The 27,994-nt window shown below is 37.9% G+C and overlaps 2 protein-coding genes across 6 annotated transcripts in view; one reads left to right on the top strand and one right to left on the bottom strand.

Annotated features, from left to right (window-relative positions):
- Positions 1-78: 78 nt before the first annotated feature.
- Positions 79-10,707, bottom strand: COPS5 (COP9 signalosome subunit 5). Its single transcript, XM_044424313.1, has 8 exons — positions 10,198-10,707; positions 7,077-7,311; positions 6,339-6,467; positions 5,008-5,073; positions 4,803-4,888; positions 4,347-4,458; positions 2,572-2,720; positions 79-460 (listed from the first exon to the last, which is right to left on the bottom strand). The coding sequence occupies exons 1-8, from the start codon at positions 10,347-10,349 to the stop codon at positions 376-378; spliced, it is 1,014 nt and encodes a 337-aa protein (XP_044280248.1). The 5' UTR covers positions 10,350-10,707; the 3' UTR covers positions 79-375.
- A 762-nt stretch (positions 10,708-11,469) lies between these two features.
- Positions 11,470-27,994, top strand: part of CSPP1 (centrosome and spindle pole associated protein 1) — an 83,778-nt gene continuing 67,253 nt past the window's right edge. For 3 of the 5 annotated variants that reach the window (XR_006414080.1, XM_044424068.1, XM_044424067.1), the window contains exons 1-5: positions 11,470-11,751; positions 16,611-16,722; positions 18,772-18,868; positions 24,334-24,431; positions 25,620-25,643. Coding sequence is in view for 4 of the 5 variants with exons in the window: in XM_044424068.1 (XP_044280003.1) it covers positions 11,699-11,751; positions 16,611-16,722; positions 18,772-18,868; positions 24,334-24,431; positions 25,620-25,643 (384 nt within the window). In the remaining variant the exon portion in view is untranslated. The remainder of the gene's footprint in view (positions 11,752-16,610; positions 16,723-18,771; positions 18,869-24,333; positions 24,432-25,619; positions 25,644-27,994) is intronic. The other 2 variants (XM_044424070.1, XM_044424069.1) reach the window with 1 other exon arrangement.

The following is a 27,994-nucleotide window of genomic DNA, read 5'->3' as shown; positions in this document are numbered from 1 at the left end:
AGTTCTATGAAATAGGATGGGAAAGAATGATGCAATTCAGAGATAAAATTAAACAAAGAAAAAGGAAAAAGCAGCTGGCCATTTTAAAGAGTTCTTTATTGCAGAATGGCAAAGAGATAAATTGTAAACTTCCACCATCCAGAAAGAGTTACATTTACTGTTCTTTTGAAGCAACAACCAAAACGTTATGGTAAAGAACAGAGTTACAATAAATTTCAGAGCCCTGTTCTTAAAACTGGGCAAAAGAAGTGGCAGAGATGATTTAAAGTACTACAAATTAACTGAAGATTTCCATTCTGGTTTCAGTTCCCAAATGAACAAGTCCAAGTAGGTACGTCTCTCTTGGTCTTGAAGATACATATCAGCTGATCTACTTCAAGCAATATTAATTTGATTAAAAAGTTTGTCCTTAATAACCTGAGACATCAATCCATGGATTGCTTCTATGGTGGTCTTGCAGCTGAAGGAAAAATAAAAGCATAAATTTAAAACTGGCTAAATGTAATTCTGTCACTGTATTGCAAGTCATTCTGATATCTTAGGAGCTCACAGTGCCCATAACCTCATAAATATCCTCAACTGTCCCATTATGAAAAAGCAGGCACAACAATTTAGTCAACTATCAAATCTATTTGCTTTAAAAGGTAAACTGAAACACTCTTTGTATGTAAGAACACAACTGCAGACATTATGAGTCTGACACATCCGATCTACAACAAAGAAGACATTCTATTGTACTAAGTCAATAGTTTAGGTATCTGTGACAGATACAGGAACTCTGAATTCTCCAAATATATTTTATGGGCCAAAGTTACGTGTAACTGATATAACTGCATGTTCTTCTGATTTACACCTCTTCATTTTCATTCCCTTGTCTATTGTCTTGGTTAAATTAAGGGCTAGTTTGACAGCCACCTGGGGTAGGGACCTGCCCTCCATCATTTGAAAAGTACCATATATACGGATTAAAAATTTTCATTTTTTATCTTTTTCACTGTACTTCCAACTTCTTTATGCCATTAAACCCAGAAATGGTTCTAAGGTGCCACAGATCAGTGATCCAGTCCTTGGCATCTTCAGACAGGGCTGAGAAAGGCCTGTCTGAAATTCTGAAGAACTCCTGCCAATCAGGGAAGAAAATACTAACCTAGATGAACCAAAGGTCTAATTCAGAATAAGGCAGCTTCATATGTTTACATTATAAAGCTAGCCTACTAAAGCAAGATGAAAGTCTGCCATGAAACCACATACAACTACCTGGGGAAGAGGAGGGAAGTTAGTAAGAAAGTGCAAAACAAGACCAAGTAAATGCTAAAATTTTCTTGACTGGAAATAAAGCAGGATCTTATTGTAAAAGATCCTTCTAACTTGGTGTGATGGAGGCATTCAACAATGTGTTACATCTCCCCCATTGCCCAGGAAGGGCAGTAACTACAGGGTTTGTTTTACGGTTGGTGAAACTCGGGACCCAGTTTCACACTGTGGCTAAGCTAAGACAAGATAAAAAGGAGCACTTCAAATGAGGAAGCTTTCTCCTACCAATACAACATGGTAGAGCTCAACATGTCAGGGTGTACCTGCTCGCTAGGTACTAGGGTGTGGCTTGGATTTCTCTTGTCATATGAAACCAAAAATAGTCTTTATTGTGAACAATCACTTGTTCTTTTCTAAGTTTGGTGTGAGAGGCATCCAACAATGCCCTATCCACTAGCTAGCCCCATTTTTGAGTAAGTAAATATACATGGCTCCAGTCAGAAAGGTGCTCTAGCATTTTCCTCCAAAAGTCTGCCCCTGTAAAGGTGAAGGTATTGTATTTACCTTGTGTTAAGTGTTGGGACTATACCACAAAAAATGCTTTACAAATAACTGTCAGATGGGCATTAGCTAAGAACACTGCTGAAGTAGCCACAGCCCAGGCACATCAAGTATGCTGGGATATGAATGCATTTCTCACTTGCTGTATTTTGAGGACCCTTTCTAGGGCCAGAGCAAAGAATCCCTTATCTATCAGAATGTCCAGGTAGACTAGTCTTTTGCCTTCACAAAGATAGCTCTTCCAGGAGTTGACCAGGAAACTGGTTTGTCAAGCAAAACAGTGTCTTGCTGAACTTCAGCCGTGCCTTTTCCAGTCAGGGGACTTAATTACACTGCCAGCAATATACGAATAGATAATTAATATAATGAAAATGGAAAAATAAATGATATAATTTGGGAGTTGACAAAACATTAGTGAAAGGTGTGCAAGGTTTCTGTAAAGCCATGCAGTAAGAGATTACTGGAGCTGTAAAAAAGCAGACAGAAAACAACAACTAAGCAGAAGAGATGGAACAGGACAGGCACATAATTGCTAAAACCGGCCACTGACATTTGGCAGTAATGCAAAGGAACCCTCCTTATGGAGTACTACATTCAAGCATCATAGCATTATAATTACTGAAAACAAATGCTATCAGACAATTGTTCATTTCTTACATTTACCCCCAAAACGTAAGAATTCTGGTATTTCAGAGCTTACATCACAGCGATAAGACTTTTTTCCTTAAACAAATCCCAAAATGGAAATGACATTACCTGTCCCTTGTTGCTTTGGCTAGTTTGTCCTCTGATTTTCTATCATGAGATTCTAAACCCAACATGAAGCTTCCACGTCCTAGTTGGGCTTCTGACTGTTCTAGTTTTTCAGACAGATCAAACACTTGCCCAGTGGTGTAATCTGCATTCTGCATAAGGAAGACATTTAAACATTAATAGTATTGTCATCTGTACTGTTTTCTGGAATAACCCACATGTTGTGCAAGTAGCCAGCTTAAAAATACTTCCAAGCTTCTAAGTTTTGTTTCTTGCATCTAGCCACCAAGTAGTAATAATCCAGAAAAGTAACAGTGTGTTTTTACAGTTAATGAGATTATATATATGAAACAGACATTTGAAAATAAAGCAACTACATTTAATTATGCTATAATCTGTGCAATTCATATGAGAATTAAGAATATACTGAATATATCAAGAAAACGAGCTGACGTAATTTTTAGCTGTAAGATGTCTATTAATTAAATCACATATTTTGTGGGACTTGTTTAATTAATGAACTGATCATAGGACTGACTGGAAAGTGTTTTGATGGTTTTGTTACTTTGTCATAAAGCAGGGTTACAGTCACAGAGAGCAGAATTGCTCTACTGCCTTGCTTTGCTTTAGGATGCATTCCCAAAGCATGCCTGTAACTCTCCAAATTTAGAGGATTACCACTATCCTTGCATAAGCAGAAGTGCAAAGGTGAGGGCTTCCACCATGCTCTAGACAGTGGATTTTGGCTGTATAAAAGCAGTGCTTCAGAATGGAAGAGACTGAGACTGAGGTACTACCAGGATATATCTATCTTGGCAGTGATGGTCTTCTCTCCTCATCCCCTGAATTGTACACTAAACCCATTCCCAGATCTGTACAGATATCAAGCTCTGAGATCAGAGTGGGAATCCAAACAATCCTTTTGCTGTCTAAACACTGTCTACAGGCCACAAGATTGCTCTGTTGGATACTTAAATCATCCTAGTCTTATACCTTACTTGAATTTGCTGTCTTGGAATTTTTTTCAATAAAATTATATTAAGTAATTTATTTTAGTAATTCAAGTAACGCAACAGCTTCAAGGCACTTCTCTCAATCCAATTTATAGTGGCTTTCTCAAATACAACTTTACATTTATAGTATCACTGCAATCTAGTTATTCCTTTGGGGGGGTAATACTTATAGAATTAAATATCAATTCAAATAATTGATTCTTACTGCTCTTTCAGAGTTCACTGTTTTGTTAGTAGCAAGTTATACATTCATAGCTATTCAGGAATATTGAAGGTTACATTTAACATAACTCAGGAAAACTTTTGATTGTGGGTCCTTCCTATGCAGGCCCACAATCTATTCCTTAGAATACCCCCAAATCTCCAAAGCAGATTGGAGCACAGGGAAGTCACTTCATTAGTGGATGCCATTCCAAAACTGGACAGAATCAATTAAATTTTACCCTTAGCCACTAAAAAAGAGTAGCAGCCCTCCCTAAAAGATGCAGAAGCTCCTTCCCAATTAGTTACAACTTCCTTCTTTTTCATCAATTCAGTACAAGAGCTTTCTCCAAATTTGCATTCATTGGGAGATAATGCCCTGTGTTATCCAGGAACACAGACACCACACGTTTCTTCAGGAGTGTAATACTGCAGATTCACTATATTTTGCTGACTCACTTATCTATTGATCTTCCTACCTACACACAGGAACAGACATCTCAAAGGTTGAATTTTGAAGCACATTACTGATTGGTATTTAGTAGAACGCACAATAATACTTACAGTAAGTAAACTAGATGAACTAAGAGTGTTCACCCAATATTTGTTCCAGAGAAGCTCAAGCAACTTGCGATCCAAGGACGATTTGAAATAGGAAACTTCTAAAGCATAATACCTGTTTCATTAGAAAAAGGATAGGAAAACTTCCAAAGTGAGAGTCTTACTGAAGAGTGTACATAATATTTAATGCTATTTGATAAAAACTTCTAGGAATAAGTTTTCTACCTTGTCTCACCAGTGACCTTTTTAATACAGTTCGTCAAAGGCATTAAGAACTATATCTAATATCAGTGTTTATAGCTATCTTTGTTCCAAAATAAAAACTACACACATACACACCCACCCTCAACATGACTACACAGGAAATAGGTGCAGTTCTTAAATACTTTCGAAGAACTATAACTTTTTTCTAACTTGGAGAACATTCTAAAACTTCTTTGTTAGAAAATAATTCCTTACTGTTTACAGTGTACTCCAAAGTCTTCTATTTTATTAAGAGGTATAGTCTGATATTCTGAAGGGCCCTCATCAGGTGGCTTATAGCCCTGATGAATAAAGAAACAAATAAGAATCTGAAGTTATCAGACAACTGAATTCAGACTTTAAGGTTTTTTTGTATTACAATTGCATATTATAATATTATTACATATTATTTGATCCTTACCTTAGGATATGTCCTAAAAGCTCCAAGATTTACTTTACCTGCAGATATTGTCCTTGTTGGATCAATCTGTAAAATATATTTAAAAGGGTTTTTAAAACATATAGTGCATTCACCAAGAAGCAGTTAAAGGCCATTATCATAATTTAATCTCCAATTTACTTTTTACAGAAACTGTCTAAATCATGTCAACATAACTTTATTTATATATCAAATCAAGCATTCTGACTTGTAGCCTTAAATTGCACTTTTAAAGAAAAAAGCAAGAAAAAGAAACCTCCATTTAAATTATAACATTCATGGAGCAGTGAAAGACTAATACATTTAGCTTTTTTTCTCTTGATGATGCTTCATCTCTTGCCACAATGGAAATTCAGCAATATTTCAAGATATAATTACTGAAAGTAGTAATACACAAATTAAATTCTAAATATATTATCTTTTACTTTTGATTATTGCAACCTTGCACTTAAAATCATAGCAAACATTTACAATAGCAAGAGAATCTTTAGGTAGTCTATGGCAGCAGTTCCCAAACTGTGTTTTGCAGAAACCTATGGTTCTGCAAAAGCCTCAGAGGGGTTCTGTGAAAAATCTCAAAAATCAAATTTAAAACAGATTTTAAAATGAAACCACATGAGGCCAACTATTTGATTGTCAGTTGGTGTCCAAGCAGCAAACAAGGAAATGCATCAAGTAATTTGGTTCCTAGGACTCTACTGCGTGAGGGAATAATCAAAAGAATTCATTTGGGATATTACCATATAATTGCTTTATTCATTTGTTATATTTCAGATATTTTCTCTTTATTTCCAAACTTACTATGTTGTGCAAAGCACTCAGGCAATAGGAGCAGATGAAAGAAGGAAAATGTGGTGGGTTCACAATGCTTAGTAAAAATCAGGGGGAGAGCTAGGGCTAAGGTTCTGTGACTGAAAAAGTTAGGGAACCGCTACTCCGTGGAATGTCATGGCATATGACATTCAGTAAAGTATAAAAGGAAGTGGCTCAGTTTGCACAATCACAACAGTTTAAACAAGCCACAGTGGGTGCCATTTGTCTCAGGCATAGCTTGTCATATTGTCCCAACGTGGGCAGCATAGCTTGTTGAGAGGGAAGCAAGTAACCCCAAATAACCCAGCAACAAGCCATGGTAGGTATGCTACCATATATTTAATAAATAACTCTGAGCCTCTTCTGCACTTGACAAATGCAGAAATTAAACTGAAGAATTGACCACTGCCCACCCAGTGTCCAATATTTTCACAGCAATATGATTTAAACGTATTGTGAATCAAACACTAGAGTTTGACAAGTTCTGATACTGTACTTACAACCACAGCCACAAATGGTTCTTGAAATTGCTGGTTAAGCATCTGAGTGCTGACATCAATTCCTGAAAGCCAACAGCCATAACCAGGGTGGCTGTGATACCAGCCAATTGCATTTTCAAGACGACCAACCTAACCAGAGGTTTCAAAGAAGGTGGGAGGGAAGAAAGCACACTATTAAAAAGGCAGTTTTTTCAGCATGATCATGGTCATCTTCGGGAAAATTATTAAATGACAGATTTCATTAAAAAATAAAATTGTGCATGAATAGAAAAGTCCCATTAAAAAGGCCTATCCAGTTCTGCATCCTTTCCCCTTCAAAGCCAGCCAGATGACACCAGGAATCCTAGAAGCAGGATAAAAATATGCATGCTACCATATTACTAGTTAATAACTTTGAGCCTTGTGCATTTGACAAATGCAGTAATTAAATGGAAGGACTGAATTCCTCATCCTCCTTGAAATCCCTAAGATAATTAAAACATAGATAAAATTAAGAAAACACACCTATAAGTATGTGCATAAAGAAATGTTTCATGTGGACTCTAAGCAAAGATTGATCTGAATGAAAGTTGGCCCAAGTTTATATTGAACTGGTAGTATAAGTGAGGCCAGATAGAGTTGTAAGGCAACATCCATTGTTCAGAAGTTACAAGCTCAGTGTCCTCCATTCCCAATTCAATTTCAGACTGCTTTGGTACATGTTAAATTGCTGAAAGGAAATCAGACGTCTCTTTTTACCTGCTTTGCATTTTCAATATATGCAGCCATATACTCATATGCAGCGGCTTGAGCATTAACTCGTGTTTCAGTGCCTTCGACTGGTAAAGCAAAGCTGTCCATGATGATCATAGTTTCACCATCCACTTTTCCAAGCATTAAGCCCATCACTTCCAAATTGCCTCCTGACCTAGCATGCATGACCATCTTTAGGAGAGCCAGAGCAGAAATCTTGCAATACTTGAAATAGTGATGACTGCAACAACAAGATCAAACATCTTTAAACTACAAGGAACTATTATGACAGGAAAATAAAATGGGAGAAATACAAGCATTAGGTAAGAAATTATTCTAGAAAGAGTGCTCATCCTGCTAACCAGAAACAGTAAATTAAAACTCAATTCAGACACAGTAAGATGCACTGTTGGTAGCCATAGAACAAACTGTTTTGGCCCATAAGAAAAATTCCAGTGAAATGGTGGGCAAGGTCTTGAGATCTTTAGATCTCTTCATCAGGTAAGATGTTAAAAAAGCATAGAGGAGGAGGAGAGAAAGGCTCAACTCATGTTGAAGAAAAATGAGTATCAACTTATTTTTAAGATCAAAGTCTAGTCTTCGAGAGTTGGCTTCTCTCCAGCTACTAGGTAACACTATCCAATTTGGCTTGTGCTTTTCTTTTTCTTTAACCTACGGCACAATATGAAATGCAATCACTAATCTTGCTAATATAAAAATTCCAATGTTTCTTGCTTTTGTTCTCCATATACTAAGCAAACTATGTCTTGCCTCAGATTAGAGAAAAAGCTGGGTAACAACTGTATTTTATATTTTCAAAATTGGGGTAGCCAGCCATTATATGTATGCTAATTCCATCAGTCCTAGGTGTAAACTGAGACATGCATGATGCTCAGTAGAAGCTAACAGATTTACATCTCTAGCTCCTACTTCACTCCACCTTAAGACTTTCAGAGCTTATAACTTCAACACTGTCAACCCCCCCTCCCCAAACTTTTTATAAGATTTTGCTTGATAAAATCTGGAAAGCTTCTGTGTTTATTTGGTTTTTATTATAAAAGCATTTGGCTAATCATGGATTTTGGGATTATTAGTAGAATATTCACCTACACAGGTGAGTGATGTCCAGCCCACTCAAGAGTTCGGGCTACTCCTTGATCCATCTTTGTCACTGGAGGTGCAGGTTGCCTCCATGACATGGAACACCTTTTTTCATCTTCAGTTAGTGAGCCAATTACAACCCAAGTTGGACTACTAAGACCACATTATCCCTATCAATGTCCATTTGGGCTAGAGCTATGTATTAAAGATGGGGCTGCCTTTAAAAAATGATTGGAAATTTCAGTTAGTTCAGAAAACAGATTCAACATTGTCAACTGGGATCAGGCAGTACAGGTATATGATGCTTGTTCTCTGATAATGCCACTGGTTCCAAGTCTATTTTTGGGCCCAGTTCAACACACTGGCTTGCTTTAAGGTTTTTTACAGGTTATTACAAGAGCATGTGAAGGACTGCCTCTCTCCCTGTGTCTGTTCCTGGGCTTTAAATATCTTTTAAGGTTCTTTTCTAGGTGCCCCTGCCAGGGAAAATGTGGTGGGTTGCTACTACAGAAAGGTCCTTTTGGGTGGTGACCTTCCAGCTATGGAATAGACTTCTCAGAGAACTTTTCTATGATCAGGGTAGGGACTCCAAACTATCCCACAGGAACAAGCCACAGAATTGCACTTTCATGCATTTTAATCTGTTTCTACTTTTTATTTATTTTATCTGGGTGCTTTACAAATGTTGTTTTATGGATTTGCTGTACATATTTTAGTTGTTTTTGCTATAAGCTATTCTGAGAATATGGTTATTGAACAGTATATCCATCTTTTAAACAATACAATTAGAATGAATGAAAGCCCTACCAACAGAATTAGATTTGCATCACATGACAGATCTCTTTCTTCCTTCCAGATTTAGAATGCTGCTCTTTTTAGCCTCTTAATTTAACAATTGTTCAAATCTCACATACATGGAAATACTTGGAAAAGTAGACAAAGGGAAATTAAAGAATCCATTCTCAAAAAGAGCTTATTTCCTCCCCAAAGAGACCTTGTGACCCTACACATTACAGCATATACAAAATGTTTCTTGTTTTACTTTTGTACTATTTAAACGTTTTAGGCCTACAACCTTGCAATCCATTTTTTGGATGAAGGTGCAGGTTATAAAGTCTAAAATAAAGTCAAATACAATTACACTAAGATACTGCATTAGGTATTATTATTTGCACTTTGGAAGCAGCCAGTTCTCAAATTCATAAGCCTGCCTCTCTCTAGCAAAACACCAAGGGATCATAACATAACATATGTGTGCTGATACAGGAAGCTTTCCTTCCTTTCATTGGATTCACCTTGGCTCCATTATTTTCTCCTCTCTGCTAACATCTAAACAACTGCCAAGTTGTGTTATTTCTACCACCCTTCCCTCTCCTATCTTGTCTCTTTGTACTGAATCCATACTATGGTAGAAATTGCCCAGAGTTCTGTGAACTCCCCCTTCCATACCTTTTCTCTGCTATTTCTAACCTCTTCAGTGAATTAAGATTAATCATCCATGAGTTCATATGTGGACCAAGTAAACACCCTTTCCTTACCACCTCTGCCTGAACCTTTTGGCATCATCCAGAAACAATAAACAGTGGTGCATCTAAATAATTTTAGACACTGGACTTAAATTATATCATGGGTGTCTCCGTTAAACAACCATGTGTTACCTTAGTTGTAAAGCACACAACTAATAATTCTCTTCCTTCACAATTTATTCTACAGTCCTTTTACTTAAGAACAATAACACTGTTTGGCGACCTTGATTTAAACTATAATTCCTGAGCATGTGCAGTTTTGCATTTTACATGCATTTAAATCAACGGGTTTACTTCTGCTGCCCTCATCACCTGCCACTCTTTGGTTGGTCATGGGAAGGGCTGGACTGAGAGGCCTGGACACTGCCACCAACGTGCAAGCCCTAGTTACATCACAGCCTGCAAAGCCCAGTTTAACGCTGGTCGGGCCGAGAATCAGACCCAAGAGAGAGGGCATTCCTCCTCCTCCTCCCTTCCGTCTTGCCCATGTGCCCACTTACTCCTTGGTCCACGGCTTGGCCGCCAGGATCTCCTGCTGCTGCTTGCGGTCGTACTTGTAGATTTCATCGATACTTTGCGCCTCTTGCATATTGTTGGCCATCTCCCATGTCTTTTGGGCAATTCCACTCCCGGAAGGGCCGGCAGCCGCCATGTCAATGGTTCCTTAGGCCGAGAGCCAAGCCAGCTAAGCCGGCCAGCCCAAGAATAAACGCCCAGATGGCCTACGCCTTCTAGTCCGCTTGCCGCAGCGGCGCGAACCAAGCACCACGGAAGTGGGAGGATATATCTTGGGAGGGGAATAGAGCTAGCGTTTCCATCCTCTGCACGACGCGTTCAGTTAGCTCGCCCCCTAACGAAAAGCAGTGGAATTGGCCTCCCGCGGGAAGACAAACGGCTCCTTTCACTACGTCAGGTCACGATAAACTTGGCGGCTCAAGACAACCAAATACGAGAAGCGGACAGCAAGAAAAACACGTTACATACGTTTAACTCTTTATTATACTTAACGTATTGCTTAAACCTGCTGTTAATGTCGTCTTACTGGTACAAACAGCTGCATCACATTTAAAAAGGATTTCTGGAATTAGAAGAACAAAAATTACAGCTGCATAGAGCACAACAGATTACGAACCCGCTATTTACCGCAAATATTCTTTGTGTTTATCCTGTTAATTACTTTGTGATTTGTTTTGAAATATCAAATACATGAAAATAAAAATAGGAACATTTTGACAATTCTATTATGACCAGCTCTTTTCCATTTACTGAGGTGCTTTTCGTGCTCTACTTCGCAGTGCACTGCTCTTAAACTTCATTCACGAGGTATCCATTCACTTGGATCACTCCCTTGTATGTGTATGTATCAGCAAAAAAATTATCTGGTCTATTTTATGGAGAAACTTGGTAACTCTACTGCCAGAAAATGAGGGAAAAAAAACCATGGTGAGTTGCAAAATTAGGAAACGAAAATCACCTCCACAAGCATTACAGTGAGCTCCTCTGGAATGCAAGAAAAAAGAAACGGAACGGCTAGTCCAACTTTTATTATGTTCACCTGAAAAGTGCCGCTCACGCACATAAGGAAAAGCGTTCAAACGCGATTCGAGACCTCCACGCTCGTCCCTGCAATACAGAAAAAAAGTTTTCTTCTGGCCCCTATTAAAGGATTGGCGCCTCGTCCCAAACAGTAGAGGGAGCCATTTGCACACAACTTCGCCAGCAGTTGGGTTGGCTCCTCCCAGACGAGGTGGGGAGCCGGGAGCGACTGCAGTTGAACGACTGGAGAGTCGGCGGGAGCTGCCGCTTGACAGCCGAACGGCGGCTGGGCCTCTCTGGAGCGGGCGAGTGACCAGGCAGGTTCCGACGGGTGGTAGCAGTAGCGATTGCGAAGACCGGCGGTTGGACGTGTTCTTCTAGTGAGGGAACGGTGCGGGGGAGCGGGGATGCGGTTCCCCCCACAACAAGTGGGTCACTTTCTGATGAGGACTAGAAAGTTCGCGTATGCGTGTTGAGGGAGAGCGCATTCCTTCTCCTAGTTTGGAAGAAGTAGGAAGGTAAGTAGTTGCCTCCTTTGTTACAAGGAGTCTGAAGGAAATATCGGCATACATCTTTAAAGAGTTTGGGGGAAGGCGGGTAAATGCCTCTCACAAGGTTTCGCTGACTGGCTGGGAGTGTGTACGTGGAATTACCATTTTGGATTAAGGATGGTGCCCTCTGAAGTCCCGGAGACTGCTTTTCTACAGAAAAGTGCGTACTATGGGATCTGTTTTCGCAAGGACTGTTCAGAGGCCTCCGTTCTTGTTGTGTTCCGGTTGCCTAACAACGCTGAATGGCTTCTTAAAGAAATCGACGCGTAGAAACGGCGGTTGCTTTTCTCTTTCCAGCCTCTCCCTTTCCCAATCAAAAACTTTGCTACTTGCTCTGTGTTACCTCCCTTGTAACTCCTTGTATGGATTCAGAGGTTGTTTGTGTTATCAAATATCTAAATCGTCTTCAAGAGTTAACTAAAAAAAATTTCTATATGGGGAAGGGTTTTGAAGAACACAGTTTGTGAAATTAGAAAACCACAAAGGGACAGCATATGTTCAGGATTAAGATGGCTGTAATGCTTATTGTGACTCCTAAAAAGCAGTTAGCTCATACAGTTCAACTACTGCTATGAATATGTCACCAAATATATTTAACACAAGTGTTAGAAGGTTTATCAAGAAGTAAATGTAACTGAGTGCAATGATCCTTATTATTAAATGTCCATGGGATTGTAGCCTTAGAATAGGTTGCATTAAAGGGACTCAAGGGTCCCCCAAGGTGGAGTTACAATAAAAAGCCCCAGCCATTAAGAGATTCAAATCTACTCTTAGGTAAAGGACATTGTTCATAATGTGAAACTTGTGACCCATATCTGTCTGATGTGATCTTCAGTTGCACAGAAGTTCAAACCAACCCAGCTAAAATTGCTACAGACACAGCACTTTAAAACATGTTAAATTGGTTCTAGACCTTTTTGCTCAAATTGTGATTTGGCATATCATAGATTTCTTTCAAATTCTGGGGGGAACCACTAAAGTATTGGTGGGCATGTCGTGAGTGGAGCCGGGGGTCAGACTAGATGGCCTGGGAGGTCCCTTCTGACTCGCTCTGTTTCTATGTATTCAGACTTGCTGAGGTTGTATGCCTTTCATTTGGCTTGGTAAAATTCTGAACAACAGTTTTTATTTATTTAAAACATTTCTATGCCGCCCCCATCGCAACAAAGCCTTGGGGCAGCTCACAACAAAAACAAAAACATACAAAATCATACAAAAATTATACACTAAAAATATTAAAACCCGGTGCATCTCGGCTTAATTTTTTTAAAAAAATCCTACATAATAAATTAACACTTAAAATAAGTTTTAAATAAAAAGGTCTTAGCCTGACGCCGAAAAACGAATAATGACGGTGCCAGGCGGACCTCTCTGGGGAGCGTATTCCATAGGTGGGGCGCCACCGCAGAGAAGGCCCTCCTCCGGGTACTCACCCTCCTAATATTCACAGAGGGTTCCTGGAGAAGGGCATCTGTTGCTGATCTCAAGCGGCGGGAGGGCATATATGGGCACAAGCGTTCCTTTAGATACCCAGGGCCCAAGCTGTTGAGGGCTTTATAGGTCATAACCAACACCTTGAATTGGGCCCAGACTTCAATCGGGAGCCAGTGGAGATGACGGAGAACTGGGGTTATATGAGAACAACGTCCAGTCCCCGTCAGCAGCCTGGCAGCTCTATTCTGCACCAATTGAAGTATCCGGACCGTCTTCAAGGGTAGCCCCATGTAGAGCGCGTTGCAGAAATCTAATCGGGAAGTTACCAATGCATGTGTCACTGTCGCCAGGCAATTGTTCTCCAGGAAGGGACGCAGCTGATGGATCAGCCGAAGCTGAAGGAAAGTGCTCCTCGCTACCGCTGTCACCTGGGCTTCTAAAGACAGCTCAGGGTCGAGGAGCACTCCTAAGCTGCGAACTCTGTCCCTCAGAGGGAGTGCAACCCCATTTAGGACAAGGCCCAAATCCCCCATCCCGAGTCCCGAACCACCCACCAACAGGACCTCCATCTTGTCTGGATTGAGCTTCAGTTTATTGGCCCTCATGCAGCCCATTACCTTGGCCAGGCACCGGTTCAGCACAGCCACTGTCTCACCTGGATTGGTGGAAAACGAAAGGTAGTTTTAAAATTATCAGTGTTTTTCATGAAAGCCTATGGCAACAAATGGTGGTAAGTTATGGTCAGAAGCACTCTGAAGCTAGATGCTGCCAATTCTCCAGTGTCTTGAGAGGAATTCCAGTGTTCTTCTCACCATTCAGAAGTGGGGGAGGGCCAGCAGGAAACTGTCAACTGTGACAAGAGGAGGTAATATCTAAGACTGAGAGAATCACACTGATTGACAAATCACTGAGGAAGCCCGGCAGGGAAAAAAAGAGCTGGGTCATTCATGTGCATGAAGTGGTTCACTCTGGTGCATGCAAAGTGGCAGAGGGAAATCAGTTGAGTGGTGCTGCTCCTTTCCACAGCACTGCTCAGCTACTTCTTGTTCCTGCTGCTGGCCTATGAGGAGCTTCACTCTGGTTGCATACCCAGGGAATCTGCTGCAGTATGCAGCTCCTAACCAGGCACCACTGCCACTGCTCAGCTGCCTCTTGCCTCGCTGCTCATGTGAGAGAGGTGGCATGAGGGAATTTGCTGCAGTGTGCAGTCTCCGACTGGGCAGTGTTGCCCAGCAGATTCTCATCACTCCTGCTTGAGAATTAAGTGATGCTGGTCTTTTTTTTGGTTAATTTATACATTTTATTAATTGAACTTACATAGATAATACAGTTAATATAATGGTAATGAACATAATCAAACACTATACTAAATACTCTTACAATTTTAACCATTTCAAATTTAAATCATATATCATTGTTGGGCTTTAACTCTTTAAATTCTTTAACTCTTTAAATTCTCAATACTGTCTTTCCCATTTATACTTCACATATTCAAAATTCATCTAGTATATTTAGCTTAGTCAAAGTTAGAGATCTACTCTATTTATACATTCATCTATCTTACTTATAAATTATTACTTATCTCTTATATAATAAACCTTACCTAATAATTACCCATAACCATAAAGTAGAGTGTAAGTTACCTTCTACCTCCTAACTATTAACCTAGAATGCCTCTTCTTCAACTCATTTAATGGTCTAAATTGGAGAAAGACTCCCCATTGCCCCTTATAGCTCATCTCTTTTCTTTTCATCCTGTAGAAGCTTTTGAACTGCTGCAAGATCTGCTTTTCTGTAGTCAGTAGCCAGGGTTGAAGAAAATCCACCAACTGCTCAAATTCTTTCTTTTTGAAGTAAATTCTTGATCTTGTATTCTATTCTGGCTCATTTTTCAATTTCTTCCTTTCACTATTCTTCATCTATACGGCCTGATTCATGCACCAATTTTAACCTCGTTCCAGTGACTCTATTCTGTACTATTTTTTATTATGCCAGACTGTCATATACACTGGGTATCTCCAAGTATATTTAACATTATTCTTCAACAAAATAATCTTAAATGTTTGCAATGAATTCCTAAAAAATAATATGGAACATAAATCTGGAAACACTTGAATAGGTGCATCCTTAAACTTTAGTTGACCCAAATTTTCTCTCAACTTTCTCATCAGCCTTTCTTTCTTATAAAAGTTGGAAAATATTATCAATACATCTCTCAGAGTTATTCTAACCTGGCTTTGGAGGCCAACATGATGTATTCTCTCTATATTGTCTTCTTCCCATTTCACATCTGGCATCAATTCTTTAAACCATGCAAGCACATCACTTCAAAGAATCAATAACATTTTTCACTAGCTCTGTTATTTTTTCAGAATGGCAAATTATATGCAAAGTGTTAGCTTTAACCAGTGCCCTGTTTCTTTGAATTTCTTCTCCATCACCTTCATTTGATTCATCATTTTTGTAAAAGCGTTCTGATTTTCAATTTTCATCTGATTAATATCCTCTTTGAACTGCTCTCTCATCCATTTCAGTTCTTAAGAATTATCCTCTTTCTGTTCTTTCATACTTGAGTCCAGAATCTTCTTAAAGCTTTCAAGGTCTTTTCTTCAGCCATTTTGCTTCCTGAGACTCCTTCCAATTTCTCTTCACTCTCTGTACGTGTTAGTCTAGTAGCACTAATTAGACTCAAATCTGATGATCTTCTTATTTCATGATTCCAGACAGAGTGAATTTTTCATTGTGGTTGTCTTTGTGGCATCAACAATTTAAGACCAACAAATCAATATTCAGAATCCAGTTAAATCACTTATTCTTTAAGCTTTATTCCACCAAATTAAAAAGATAGCTATTCAACATTCGTCCAGCGCTCTATAAGGCATTCAATATCCATGTCAAGTCATTGAGTTTTAAAATAATTATACAGCGTTCATCCAACAGAGAGATCTCTTTGGCTTCTTTGTTGTTTTTTCTTTTCGTCTTAGATTCAACCATCTATATCAGTTGCTCAAGAATTCGGATTAATACAAATTCTGTTTATAGCTTTTTAAATATTCATATAAATTCATAAGATTCTTTAACTTATTTTAAGATTCAATTTCACTGAACAGTTTAAACAATTTGAAAATGAAGCTTTTACTTTCTTCAGAAACCACAAGCCAGTCCCATTAGTATTGTTTAGTGTATCTGCCTTTACACTGGAGTTGTGCTGAATCTAATTAAGGTTAACTGCTGAAACTTTTACAGTCTGTAAGCCAAGGTCTTGAGAGGCTGCTTTGCTCCTGTATAATATGTATATTTATGATTAATACTGTGTGAGTCATAGCTGTAGAAGATTTTTTCTGTTATTTGTCCCTTAGGCACTAACTTCAATAATCCTTTATCATTTCCAGGATTCAAAAAATGATAACTGAAAACCTAGACCAGTTTATTGAAGAACAAAAAGCCAAGCTGGCACAAGACAAAGCAAAACTTGAAAATGATCCTCCTTACATGGAAATGCAGGTAAGGTATTAATGTTGAGTTGCAGAGCATTATTCCTATAATTCAGGTTAAAGTCTCTTAAATACTTTACTCTTGAGATTTTATTCTGTGTGCCTGTCCCTTATTGTTAAGTGAGTAAATAAAGTTGATTAAAAAGTGTTTGTATGTGATATTATAAAGAGAGCCAAACAGAAATTAAAATATATGTTTATGGCCTTTGCTGACATAAAAGTCAGCCACATATTTCCAATAAGTGCAATGTTGACAATATTTGGACTACAGTCCTAAAAATCATAAATAGTAACATTATCCAAAGTTGGCCCTCTGGAGGCTCTGAGAATTTTAAGAGAATGACAACTAGAAGAAATAAATATAAGCTACTTGTATATCACTTGTTATATAGTGTTAGTTATAATAACTTTGTGCTGGAGCATGTGATTTACATTCTGAAGGTTCCAAATTCAGTCCCTAGCATCTCCAGTTAAAAGGATCAGGTTACATGTGATTTGAAAGAGTTCTATCTGACAATTTTGAAAGCTGTTCCCAGTCATAATAGACAATGCCATGTTAGATAGATAAATATTCTGACCTAGTATAATGTCTGTGTTCCTATTAAACCCTTTAAAAGGTCAGGGTTATATGTTGTTTATGGATGGTGCCATCCAATTTGCCTATCTGGAACAGAAGTTGGCGGATTATAAGCATCCAGTCATGAGTGGGAGGAGTGTGGGGGCAAGTGTTGCCTCTCTGATTCCCTCACCTGGCAGAAGGTACAGAGAGTTGATTTCAGCTGTCTTTGTCTTTTGGCACTGCAAAAGTAGGAGGAGCTGAGGGACCATTGGGATGCATCAAATTCTGGCAGAGGCTTGCTCCTCTCCTTCTCCCAGAATGTCCCCCTTTCCCTGTTGAAGCAAGAAGTACACAGGCTATGAGGGCAGAGGGAGGCAGCCATAGTTCCAACCTCTAAATGCATTTCTGCAGTTGAAGCTGGGATCTGACTTATGTCTGTCTAGATAGCATCTAGGCTTCTTTAGTACATGTATACTAACATCCATCCTATTATTATTATTATTATTATTATTATTATTATTATTATTATTATTATTATTATAACATTTCTATGCTGCCCCTTGCCGAAGCCTCGGGGCGGCTTACAACACAATAAAATACATTGAAATACAATAGAACATAATAAATTACCATTAAATACAAAAATACAAAAAATACACTGAGTTATGAACATAATAATATAAAATTAAAATTATCAGTATAAAATAAGTAAATAAATAATATAGGAGGAGAAAAGAGAAGGAAGAAGAAGTTGCCTTGGCCAGATCATATATTTTAACAATTAAAATGATGTTTAAATAAAAAGGTCTTTACCTGGCGCCGAAAAACCAGTAACGACGGTGCCAGACGGACCTCTTTGGGGAGTGAATTCCATAGGTTGGGCGCCACCGCAGAGAAAGCCCTCCTCCGACTACTTACTCTCCTAATTTCTTTCATGGAGGGTTCCCGGAGAAGGGACTCTCCCGCAGATCTCAAAGGGCGGTCGGGCATATACGGACGTAAGCACTCGTTCAGGTAGCCAGGACCCAAGCCGTTTAGGGCTTTATAGGTCATCACCAACACCTTGAATTGGGCCCGGGCTTCAATGGGAAGCCAGTGAAGCTGACGGAGGACTGGAGTCATGTGAGCATAACGCCCCGTCCCCGTCAGCAACCTGGCAGCTCTACTTTGCACCAATTGAAGTGTTCGGACCGTCTTCAGGGGAAGCCCCACGTAAAGCGCGTTACAGAAGTCTAGGCGGGAAGTCACCAGCGCATGTGTCACCGTCGCCAGGCAGTACAGTACAGTTCTCAGATAAGGTGCACATATTGATCCGTCCATTGAACATGTTCGGGGTGGGGGATAATAATACTTGCATTAGTGGCAATTATTCTTAGAAACATTCTGCAGTTCCTTATCATATTCAATTGAACTTGCAGAAATTAAAGCATTTTGTTCTAGTCATGTTAATTCTGCCATATTCTGTGTTTTTTTTTTTTTTTTTGTTTTTCTTCTTTGCAGAATAAAAGTTCAGAGAAGCTTTCAGAGACAAGCAAAATACTAATATCCATGGCTAAAGAAAACATTCCACCAAATAATCAACAGCCTGGTACAGATGGTATTCATGTTTCATTTCGCTGTAGATAGTTATTGTCTCATATTAAGGGAAAACATTATTGTATCTGTCAGTTTATTGTATCTTCCATCTATGCTAAAACCTTACTATGCTCTAGCAAACTTACAAAGTATCTTAAACATACTCCTTCCCACAAATAAGAGATAAAAATTTTGAAAATATCCCTTTTGTGACACAGAGGGCAATATCTAGTGCTGCTTCCTGAGATCTAGTAGGACCATCACCAGCAGAGTGAGAAGTTAGTGCTTCTTAAAACAACCAGAAATTAACTTGTCTGAACTATCACATTCTGGAAACAAGTAATTATGTTCATTTCTGCAGTTCCTCTAGAAAATGCTGTCTTCCTATTGCAGTGATAGCCCTTGTGGTCAACAAAGTCAGCTGAAGTGCAGGGCACATTGGATCCCATTCAGAAGGATTCCTATGCAGGTTGATTGCTCTTTGAAGGGATATAATGCATGAGGAACTTCTTGGCTGTAGTTCCAAAGATGCAGTAATGCTTTACTGATGTTATACCATAAGACATAGTTGGCAGTTATGAATACCTTCTAGCCTTTGCCCCCTGTGCAGTCACAGGTAATCTACAATAGATAAGATTTTGTATGGTATAAGGAAAATGTAGTCTGAATGTACCCTTGGTTTTCAATAAAGGCTTTAATGGTATATACAACTTTTCATATTTGTGAAATTATATTATTATTATTAATTATATTTCTATACCACCCATAGCCAAAGCTCTCTGGGTGTTCACAATGTTGAAGTCCCCCATCCAGATTCCAACCAGGCCTGACCCTGCTTAGCTTCCAAGATGGGGCATGATCAGGCCCTTCAGGCTACATGGAAGCACTAGTTTAGATTGATGTTCAAATTATAAACAAACTCCATCTCCTTTAACAGATTTCATTCCTTTAAAGTAGAAAAATGAGACTTTTTTGACATTGCTTCTTTATTTGGTGTGCATTTAAGAAAAATATAGCTACTTATCTTTCTAAAACCTTGCATCTCAGGTATCGGTCACTCTCCTTTGATAAGCAGGTTACTATTTACTTTTTTGAGGGTGAAATTTTCATCCAGATATGACCCATTTTTTCATCTTGTGCTTATTGATGCCTACCTTCTGTGAAGGGTCTTGTATCAAGTCAGTTGTTACCTAGCAACATCTCTGGTGTCCCTCAGAAGGTAGTTGTGTTTCTGTTGCTTACATTTGTTTTCCTATAGACTGCCATGCTGCTTTGTTTTGTGGCTTTCATCTGTGATCAAGGTTCTCTTTGTCCTGAGAATGGCACTCTAGCTTGCTGGAAAAATGATCATACAAACTTGTACTGAACTAATTACAAACAGATATTGCAGAACATATGCTTGGGTAAAGAAATAATGTTAGGTAAACTTTGGCTTTAATTTTTTGAAAGAAGAGTAAGAATGGTGTTGCTTTGTATTGAATTAATGTCGTTTTCAGACTGGAATCGATAGAGTTGCCAGTCCATTAGCTGAGTTAAATGTGTCCTGGCTGAAAGTCATAAAATAAGTACTACTTTAGATGGATGTTCAAACCTAGAATTGAGGGCTCTTTAGTTTGGCATGTACTGTTAACCAAACACAGTCTGAAGCTCTTTAAGGAATGATTAAGTAAACTTGGGATTCCTAAGTGTAGCCACTGTTCATCCCAACAGAAAGCTGGGAGATGATCCCATCAATGTCCTGATTTAGTTCAATAATAGGAATTGAACAGAATTGACTGCAGATCATTTGTCCACAACAACACAGGTTTTTCAATACCATTGTTGATCTGAAGTACAAACTGGACCATTGACGTTTAGTACCAAGAACTGTAACTTTTATGAGAGTTTCATTTAGCAACCAGTGCCACCCAGTATCTTAAGAGCTGAGCTTGGAGTTGGCAGCTTTCAGTTTGTGTTCTAATTCTTGCCTGGACTTGTTGTATGTGGTAAGTCTGTCTTTTTCTATTCATTGTAATATAAAATACTGACTTACCTTGCTGCTTTGTAAGGACAAAATGCATTCAAGAATATAAAAATGAAATTAAAAAGTCTGGATAGATTATTGTTCCAATAGTATGATTGTTTAGCATAAATCTAGAATAAAGATATCTCCACACATACTGAAAAGTGGTTACTAAAAATGCATAGAATTAGCTATTGGACCATTATTAAGAGCAGATAATGTTTTATAGATGAAGAAATTAAGGTAAGAGGGCCTGCTTAATATTTTGCCCTGGAGCCATTTTTCTGCCACTCCCCTCACAAGCTTTTCCTTCTTTCTGCAGAAAGTATAAAAGTCCCAATATTTTTTTCTCTAGGGAAAAATTTATTAGTTGAAGTTGAATGGTTATATTTTTAGTAGCCAGCACTGTCATTTATTATGATAAAAACTTTCCCTATTAAATAGGAGCTGGCATTAATATAGCCTTGATAATTCTTCTGCTTGCTCTTTCTAACTGTAAACATAAAGTAAAAAGAGTGCAGATTGTTCCTTTGATGAGCAGAAACCTACAAACTTGGAGGTTTATGTGCATCCTGTGCCTGGAATGAGTTATGTGCATCCTATGCCTGGAATGAGTTGTGGAAGTACCGGTCTCTGCCACCATGACTCACATCAGGTATTTTATCTGAATGGCCATTTTCAGCAATCTATATAAAGTACTTAAGAAGAAAGGAAACTGAGACACTGATAGGAATCAGTGCAAGTCCTTGATCCCGCCCTCCTGTCTTCCCTACCTCTGAGCATGCCTGTTTTTCCCCTTGCATGGCCCAGTTGCAACCTCGTGGAGGGGAACATCCAGTGTGCAGTTTCTTTGCTGTCTGTGGGAAGTGGGGGGCTCAATCTTCAGAGTCCTAGTTCTGAGATAGATTTCAGAGCTAGGGCTCTGAATAGTCCTATGGCCTCACAGATGATGTTGGGGGCTCATAGAATTGCTCTCTAAATTTCCTGACAGTCTGAAAGTTCAGGATTAAATTGATGTAGACTTCTGATTTTTTATCTGTTCTGATATGCTAATGTATTTTATACGTAAGTGTACAAGTCTGAGAAGCTTAAAAAGAACCTCATGAAGCAGTACTCATCTTGTAATATCTTTGCTGAAACAGTTTAATATGATGAAGTCAGCCTGAGAGTAGGCAAACATGACATCACTAGAAATGACCTAAAATAACAATTAAGTACTACTTACCCTCAGAGCCCTCTGAGAAAACATCATGGCAGCACCCAAAAAAGTATGTCTTTTGTATTTGACTTCTGAGCCATAAGTTTACTCTGTCTTAGATCATAAGAATTAGCTTGTTTAATCAGATCAAGACCAATCTTTTCCAGCATTCTCTTTTTATCAGTGGATTGCTGAATCTCACAAGCAGGATAGTGCAGGTTCTCTTTTCCAGTTTGTTCTAGTACTTGGTATCCAAAAGTAAACTGCCTCTGTCAATGTAGGTTCATTTTCTTCTCATGGTTAGTAGTTGATATTCTGTGTAAGCTATATTAATGAGTATATTTTCCTTACCAATACAGTGCTTCAAGCAGGCAAGATAAACTAGTAATTTCATTTGAAGGGACTAGTCAAGGTTGCTCCCAGCTGTCATTACTAAAATGCAATATATTCACAAAAATACAAAACAGAATTTTAGCTCAAGTGTTTGTATTTAGCCCAAGGCTGTTGTTCTTGAAGGTAATGAATCCAACTGCCAGTGAAAAGAGGCCTGGCATTGTACTAGGACGATCAAGATTGCTGCCTTTTAAGTGAGTTGAAGGTATCTTTTCCCTTTATTTTTAAATATTTTCATGATGTCACAAAGGAATGACATGCCTAGGCTGTGCTAATTATTATCACAGAATAATGTACATTATGAGGCCAAAAGTGAGATTTTTTTTTGCCCCTAAATGCATTGCCATATTCCCTCACTTGCATATATTTTATAAATTTAGTGTGTAATAAAAATAAAATGACACCAATCCATTATAGAAGGGAAAAAATTCCTCAATTAGAATTTAGTTTGATGTCAAAACATGCTTAAAATAGAATACATGGCTAACAGTTGCGTATCTTTGGAATCTTCCAACTTCTTCTGGTAAGCACCTCATTTTGTTCTCCTCCCCTGGAAATGAAGTATCAACACCCATATATCCTAGAAAAAAATCACAAAAACCAATACAATCTAATCCTGTGCATATTTACTCAGATGGTAGTTCCATCCAGTTTAACAGTGCCTACTTCTAAATCTGTTTACTTAGTGCAAGTTTGGCTACTTTGTGCTGCTTTTATGCTAGGTTCAGTTTCTTCACAATTCAGAGTTTCTTTAATGACTTTCAGAGAAGAATTTATCATAAAATGTGTGCTTAAAAGTGGTTTTTGACATCTTATTTTAATACAAGCTGATGCAGTAAATGAGTTCAATTCTGAATTGACAAATGTTCTTGCTTTTCTTGTCTTTGCTAATGCAGTCTCAATTATCCAGAGAAATTATTTATTATTATTATTTATTAAAACATTTTTATGCCACCCCATTCGCCGAAGCCTCGGGGCGGCTTACAACAATAAGTTAAAAATAAATAACATTAAATTAAAAATATAAATATTAAAATTAAAAATACAAAAATAACAATATAAAATAAGCCGCCCTGGCCAGATAAAATCCAATAATATTAACAATTAAAATGCCGCTTAATTTAAAAGGCAACTAGCATTCCTAGCCTTGCTTCCTAATGGCACACCATTCTTTTTGTTGGATTAAGGGACAATTAAATTGAAAATGGATGGTGCTGGAATTGTTGGAAAATATATTTGTGGTTTCTGTTACCTAGTTATAACACATGTTTGTTGAATTGTACCTTTATACTGTGGGTAGCTGCTTCTTTCACAGAAAAAAACAAATCATTGCCATCATTAAGGCCTGTTTCATACATGTTTAAATAGCACTTCAATTTATATGATGTCTTCAACTTAATTGAACTAGCTTGGTTAAGAAGTATTATGTTAGTAGTCATGTGAGCTGATACAATTTCTATATTTGTTATATTTGCCTCATATATAGATGCAGATTATTACTGCGGTCATCAAGTGATAGACATGCATGTGTAAACTATTTTGAAGAGGTATTTAAGATTCTGAATACCCATGTCTTATGTAAAAATGTGTGAAATAGCCTTATGTGAACCACCAAACTTTATTCCAGAGCGATTCAGTTGATCAGGCTGAATCACTTATGGCATCTTATTAAGGGTAAAGATAAGAGAAACATACTAATTGAAGATAAAAGAAAGAAAATATATTACTTTACAAACAGGGTAGAATAGCAAACATGAAAAGAAAGAAGAAAATCAGTTTTGCATTCTGATAGAAATACATCAAAATACATCAAACTTGCTATTGGGTCACAGAGTTCCAGCAAGTAGTCAGTAGTTTGCATAATCATGCCTAAGATGTGACCTTCATTTTGTAGGATATGGCTTAAGCTTGCCTCTTGGGGAAGAATATGAACAGAAAAAACACAAGTTGAAGGAGGAGCTTCGACAAGACTACAGGCGTTACCTTTCTCAGGTAAAATGCCTTAGATCTGATTGTCTACTGCCAGGTTGCAAATGAAAAGTATATTTAAAATGCCATTTATTGAGAACTGATTATATTAAGAGAACTTCTTACTGCAGTCATATAGTATGTTTTAGACCAGCATGGCAAGAAATCTTTGGAATGGGCTATGGAAGGAGATTTTAAGAGGGAAGAAGAACATACAATAGATATAGGGAGATGCTGTCTTTTTGGTAAAGGGAATGACATACCATTGACTGGAGGGAATGGTTTAGAAAAGAGAATGGCACAGTAATGGGATGGGGAACCCACAGCCAAGGCTGTAGCATTAATACTTTATTCACATCTTGGACTTAGTAATCATATATAGAAATACAGAACACCTAGCTTATGTCCAACAAATGAAAACACACTGAAGGAGACTAAATATATCATGAGCATATTAAGAAAGCATAAGGGTGCAAGAATGAACCAAGCAGACAATGGATGATAACGAAAAGTTGATGGAAAAGCAACTGGAAATGTATGAACTGGGGGTGGGGGGACTAAATGTCTTGGAAGCCATTTATTCAAATTTATTGATGTTAAATTTCGTAGGGCAGGGAGAGTAGGGCATTGATTCTGGTCAGAAATCTTAAACATTTTTATGTACTATTTTTATGTACTGAACCATACAAAAATTAATAGGAAGCACATGAAAACAACTAGAGGTAGAAAAATCAAGGCATAAGATATAGATCATGTATCTGAACTTTGTAGCTGAAGGCTGTGAGAAAATGGCAGAAAGGACAAGACAGTCCTAGAAAGTAGTGGTCTCAAGTTAATATGTTAATAGACTTCTAAAAATATTTTCCTAGAAGTCTTTAATAGTATTTTCTGACTGGATATTTGTTGGTCGATGCTAGATAAGATGATGTAGTAGTAGTAATAAGATAAACCAATGTAGAGACTGTTCAGTGCTGATAATTTCCTCCAATTTTATGCACATCGGGGATATTTCATATTTTGTTGCACAAGGCATTTAAAATGCAGCAAATCCAGTTTTTAACATACATACTTAAAATCTATAGTTCTCAGAGTTAAAAATTGTCTTAATGAAATAGTTTTAATGTGTATATATATGCTACTTTGTGGGGGAGGAAAAGACTTAAATCAGTGACATAATCTTCTTTATGAGTAGTCTATTTTCCTAACTTTTAGGGTATCTCACAGGCAAAAAAGAAGGTAGGGTGCTTGCAACATGCTAATCTTCAAATTGATATAACATTTTGCTTGGTTCCAATGTGCTAATGAAAGGTTTGGGGAAAAATAATGCCTTTGTGCTTTGCTGTGTTCTGTGGTTGTCTTGCAACTTGCTACTTGCTCACCACAAGATAAACTATGCATTATTTTCCATTAACATCATCTTACCACACTGATTGTCTTCTCTGTATTTAATTTCACAGCTAAATTGATTTTCTGCATTAGCTTTTATACAATGAATGTTTGCTTATAATGCATGCTGATGTCGATCAGTTTAGGTTGATTCAATGATTATTTTCATAATGCTTTCAGTAAATTATACTTTGTTACACTTTGGGTTAGGGTTTATTTGGTGGGTGAGTGATTATCTGTTTTCAATGGCTCGAAGGCAATTCAATTGGTTGTGCCCACTTACATAAACTAAATAAATGTGCAATCCCTATGTACAATTTGAAGAATATAAATCTTATAAAACATAATGGGACATTTCTGAGCAAGCATGCATAGAATTAGGCTGCATGGTATTCACCTTATTAGTGTCCCTGTTTATTAAGTTGTGTTTTATTGTTAAAATAGTTGAGGTATAAATTGTGCAGCTAAAGTATAGTGTTTTCTGTTTGCAACTTCCAGGTATAGAATTTTTTAAACAAAACCTCATGTTTTCTGTTGCTAATCTCTAATACTTTTTTTGCAATAAAGTAATTGTGTTTTGACTTTTTAAATATCTACTTTAGATTAAAATAAATTGTGTAGTTCAAAAGCTAATTCACACTAAATGCAAATTATGTTATGGCTCAAGTTGCTTTTGGCATTTCAATAATGCTGTACTAATGCAATGGCTTGGATGTCACGTCATACACTAAGCCATCCTTTGACTAAGCCAAGATAAGTTGGTTGTTCACATGACAGATGATTGGGCTTCCATGGCATGTTCTTTTCCTCCTCTGTCCATTTCCAGTGTATATCCCTGGGGTCTCTGCAGCAAAAACTGCTGCTACCCCTCTTTATTCCATGCCATTTTTAGTGCCTTAAAAATGAACAAATACGTTTGCTTGAGTCCCTATACCTTTTCATTCTCCTGTTTAAAAAAGAAAAAAAAAGTGTCTCAAAAATGCACAGTTGTGGTTGTAATTTTTAAAATTATTTTTGTCAGTCTTTCATAAATGCCTAAATGAGCACTTATAACTTTCCAATATGTGTAGTCTGGCCTGGTCTATTTTCTTGACTGTTTCAGCTGTCAAAGGAAAGGGCAAAGGGGAGTAGGTAGCATATAAGTAAACTGACAAGAAACTGCAAATAGAGTAATTTGTGTACTTGGCACAGATTAATTTGTGCAAAGGACCAGAGAGAGAAGTAACAGAGAAAGAAGGGAACTGATAGAATAGTTTAGAAGCACTTAAAATGGGGAGGAGGGAAAGCCAAGGGAGTGTCTGCACCAGTATGGACAGAGCAGTATCTTCTTCTTGGCAATGTGATCCTGTGGCTTTTAAATGTTGAACTGACACTTCTCAATGTCCCCCATGTTTTCAACACTTCACCAATTCTTCATCTCTTTCAGAAAGGAAAGATACTAACTCCCTGTCCCCTTTTCAGTTCTTTATTAGCACATTTTTGGACTGGGAAGAGATGGAAGAGAAATGTATCCCAATTTAATGGCTGGAAAGTAAAGGGAGGTGATAGTTGTACAAATTTAAGGGCTAAGAAGAATTCATTACTGCAGGCGGTGCAAAGATTTTTCCTTTTATTTCCAACCTCTTAAACTGAAACAAAAATCACCATAATTTACTTCCTAGACATTTCATTTGTATGCATTTCTGATTTTTTTCCTTTTAGAATTCCCAGAGTACTATAGTAATCGCAGCAGTGAGTGCTCTGAAAAGGAGTTGCGCAAAGGGTTGGGAGCACCAATATCTCCCTTTTCCTGAGTAGTTGGAGTATTGGGGAAGTGTTGAAAAAGTGGGGAGCACCGAGAAGTATAGTTTGACACTTAAAACTAAGAGGTGGATTCCTCTTCCCCTTTTTGGTGCATGAACTTCTTTGGCTTCCCCCCACCCCATTTTCTTTGCTTGTGAATGTGCTGCCAGGCCCTTCTTTTCTTCCACTGTTGTTTCTCCCTTGGTTCTTTGCAATTATGTGAATTAATTCATAGCAAATTTGCCGTGTCAATTTCTGTGTACCTTACTTGATTCTGCAGCTCCCTTTAACAGTTGAAATTGGAAATTGACTGTACATAGAGGGCAGCCATAAGTAGACACTTGTAAAAGACATTTTTAAATATGCAACTTCAGTTACACAGTTTTGAGCAACCATTTTTCATTTTAAATAAATGAGAG

Source organism: Varanus komodoensis, unplaced genomic scaffold, assembly GCF_004798865.1.
Source record: "Varanus komodoensis strain SLA01 unplaced genomic scaffold, ASM479886v1 scaffold14_1, whole genome shotgun sequence".
Taxonomy (NCBI): domain Eukaryota; kingdom Metazoa; phylum Chordata; class Lepidosauria; order Squamata; family Varanidae; genus Varanus; species Varanus komodoensis.
This window is presented reverse-complemented; position numbering and strand designations above follow the sequence as displayed.

Coding starts and splice junctions, on each gene's coding strand:
- COPS5 (XM_044424313.1), bottom strand. CDS start 10,349: ATGGCGGCTGCCGGCCCTTCCGGGAGTGGAATTGCCCAAAAGACATGG. Junction 4,889..5,007: donor CTTTTAGGACATATCCTAAG/GTAAGGATCAAA, acceptor TTTATTCATCAG/GGCTATAAGCCACCTGATGA. Junction 461..2,571: donor GCCAAAGCAACAAGGGACAG/GTAATGTCATTT, acceptor TTTTTCCTTCAG/CTGCAAGACCACCATAGAAG.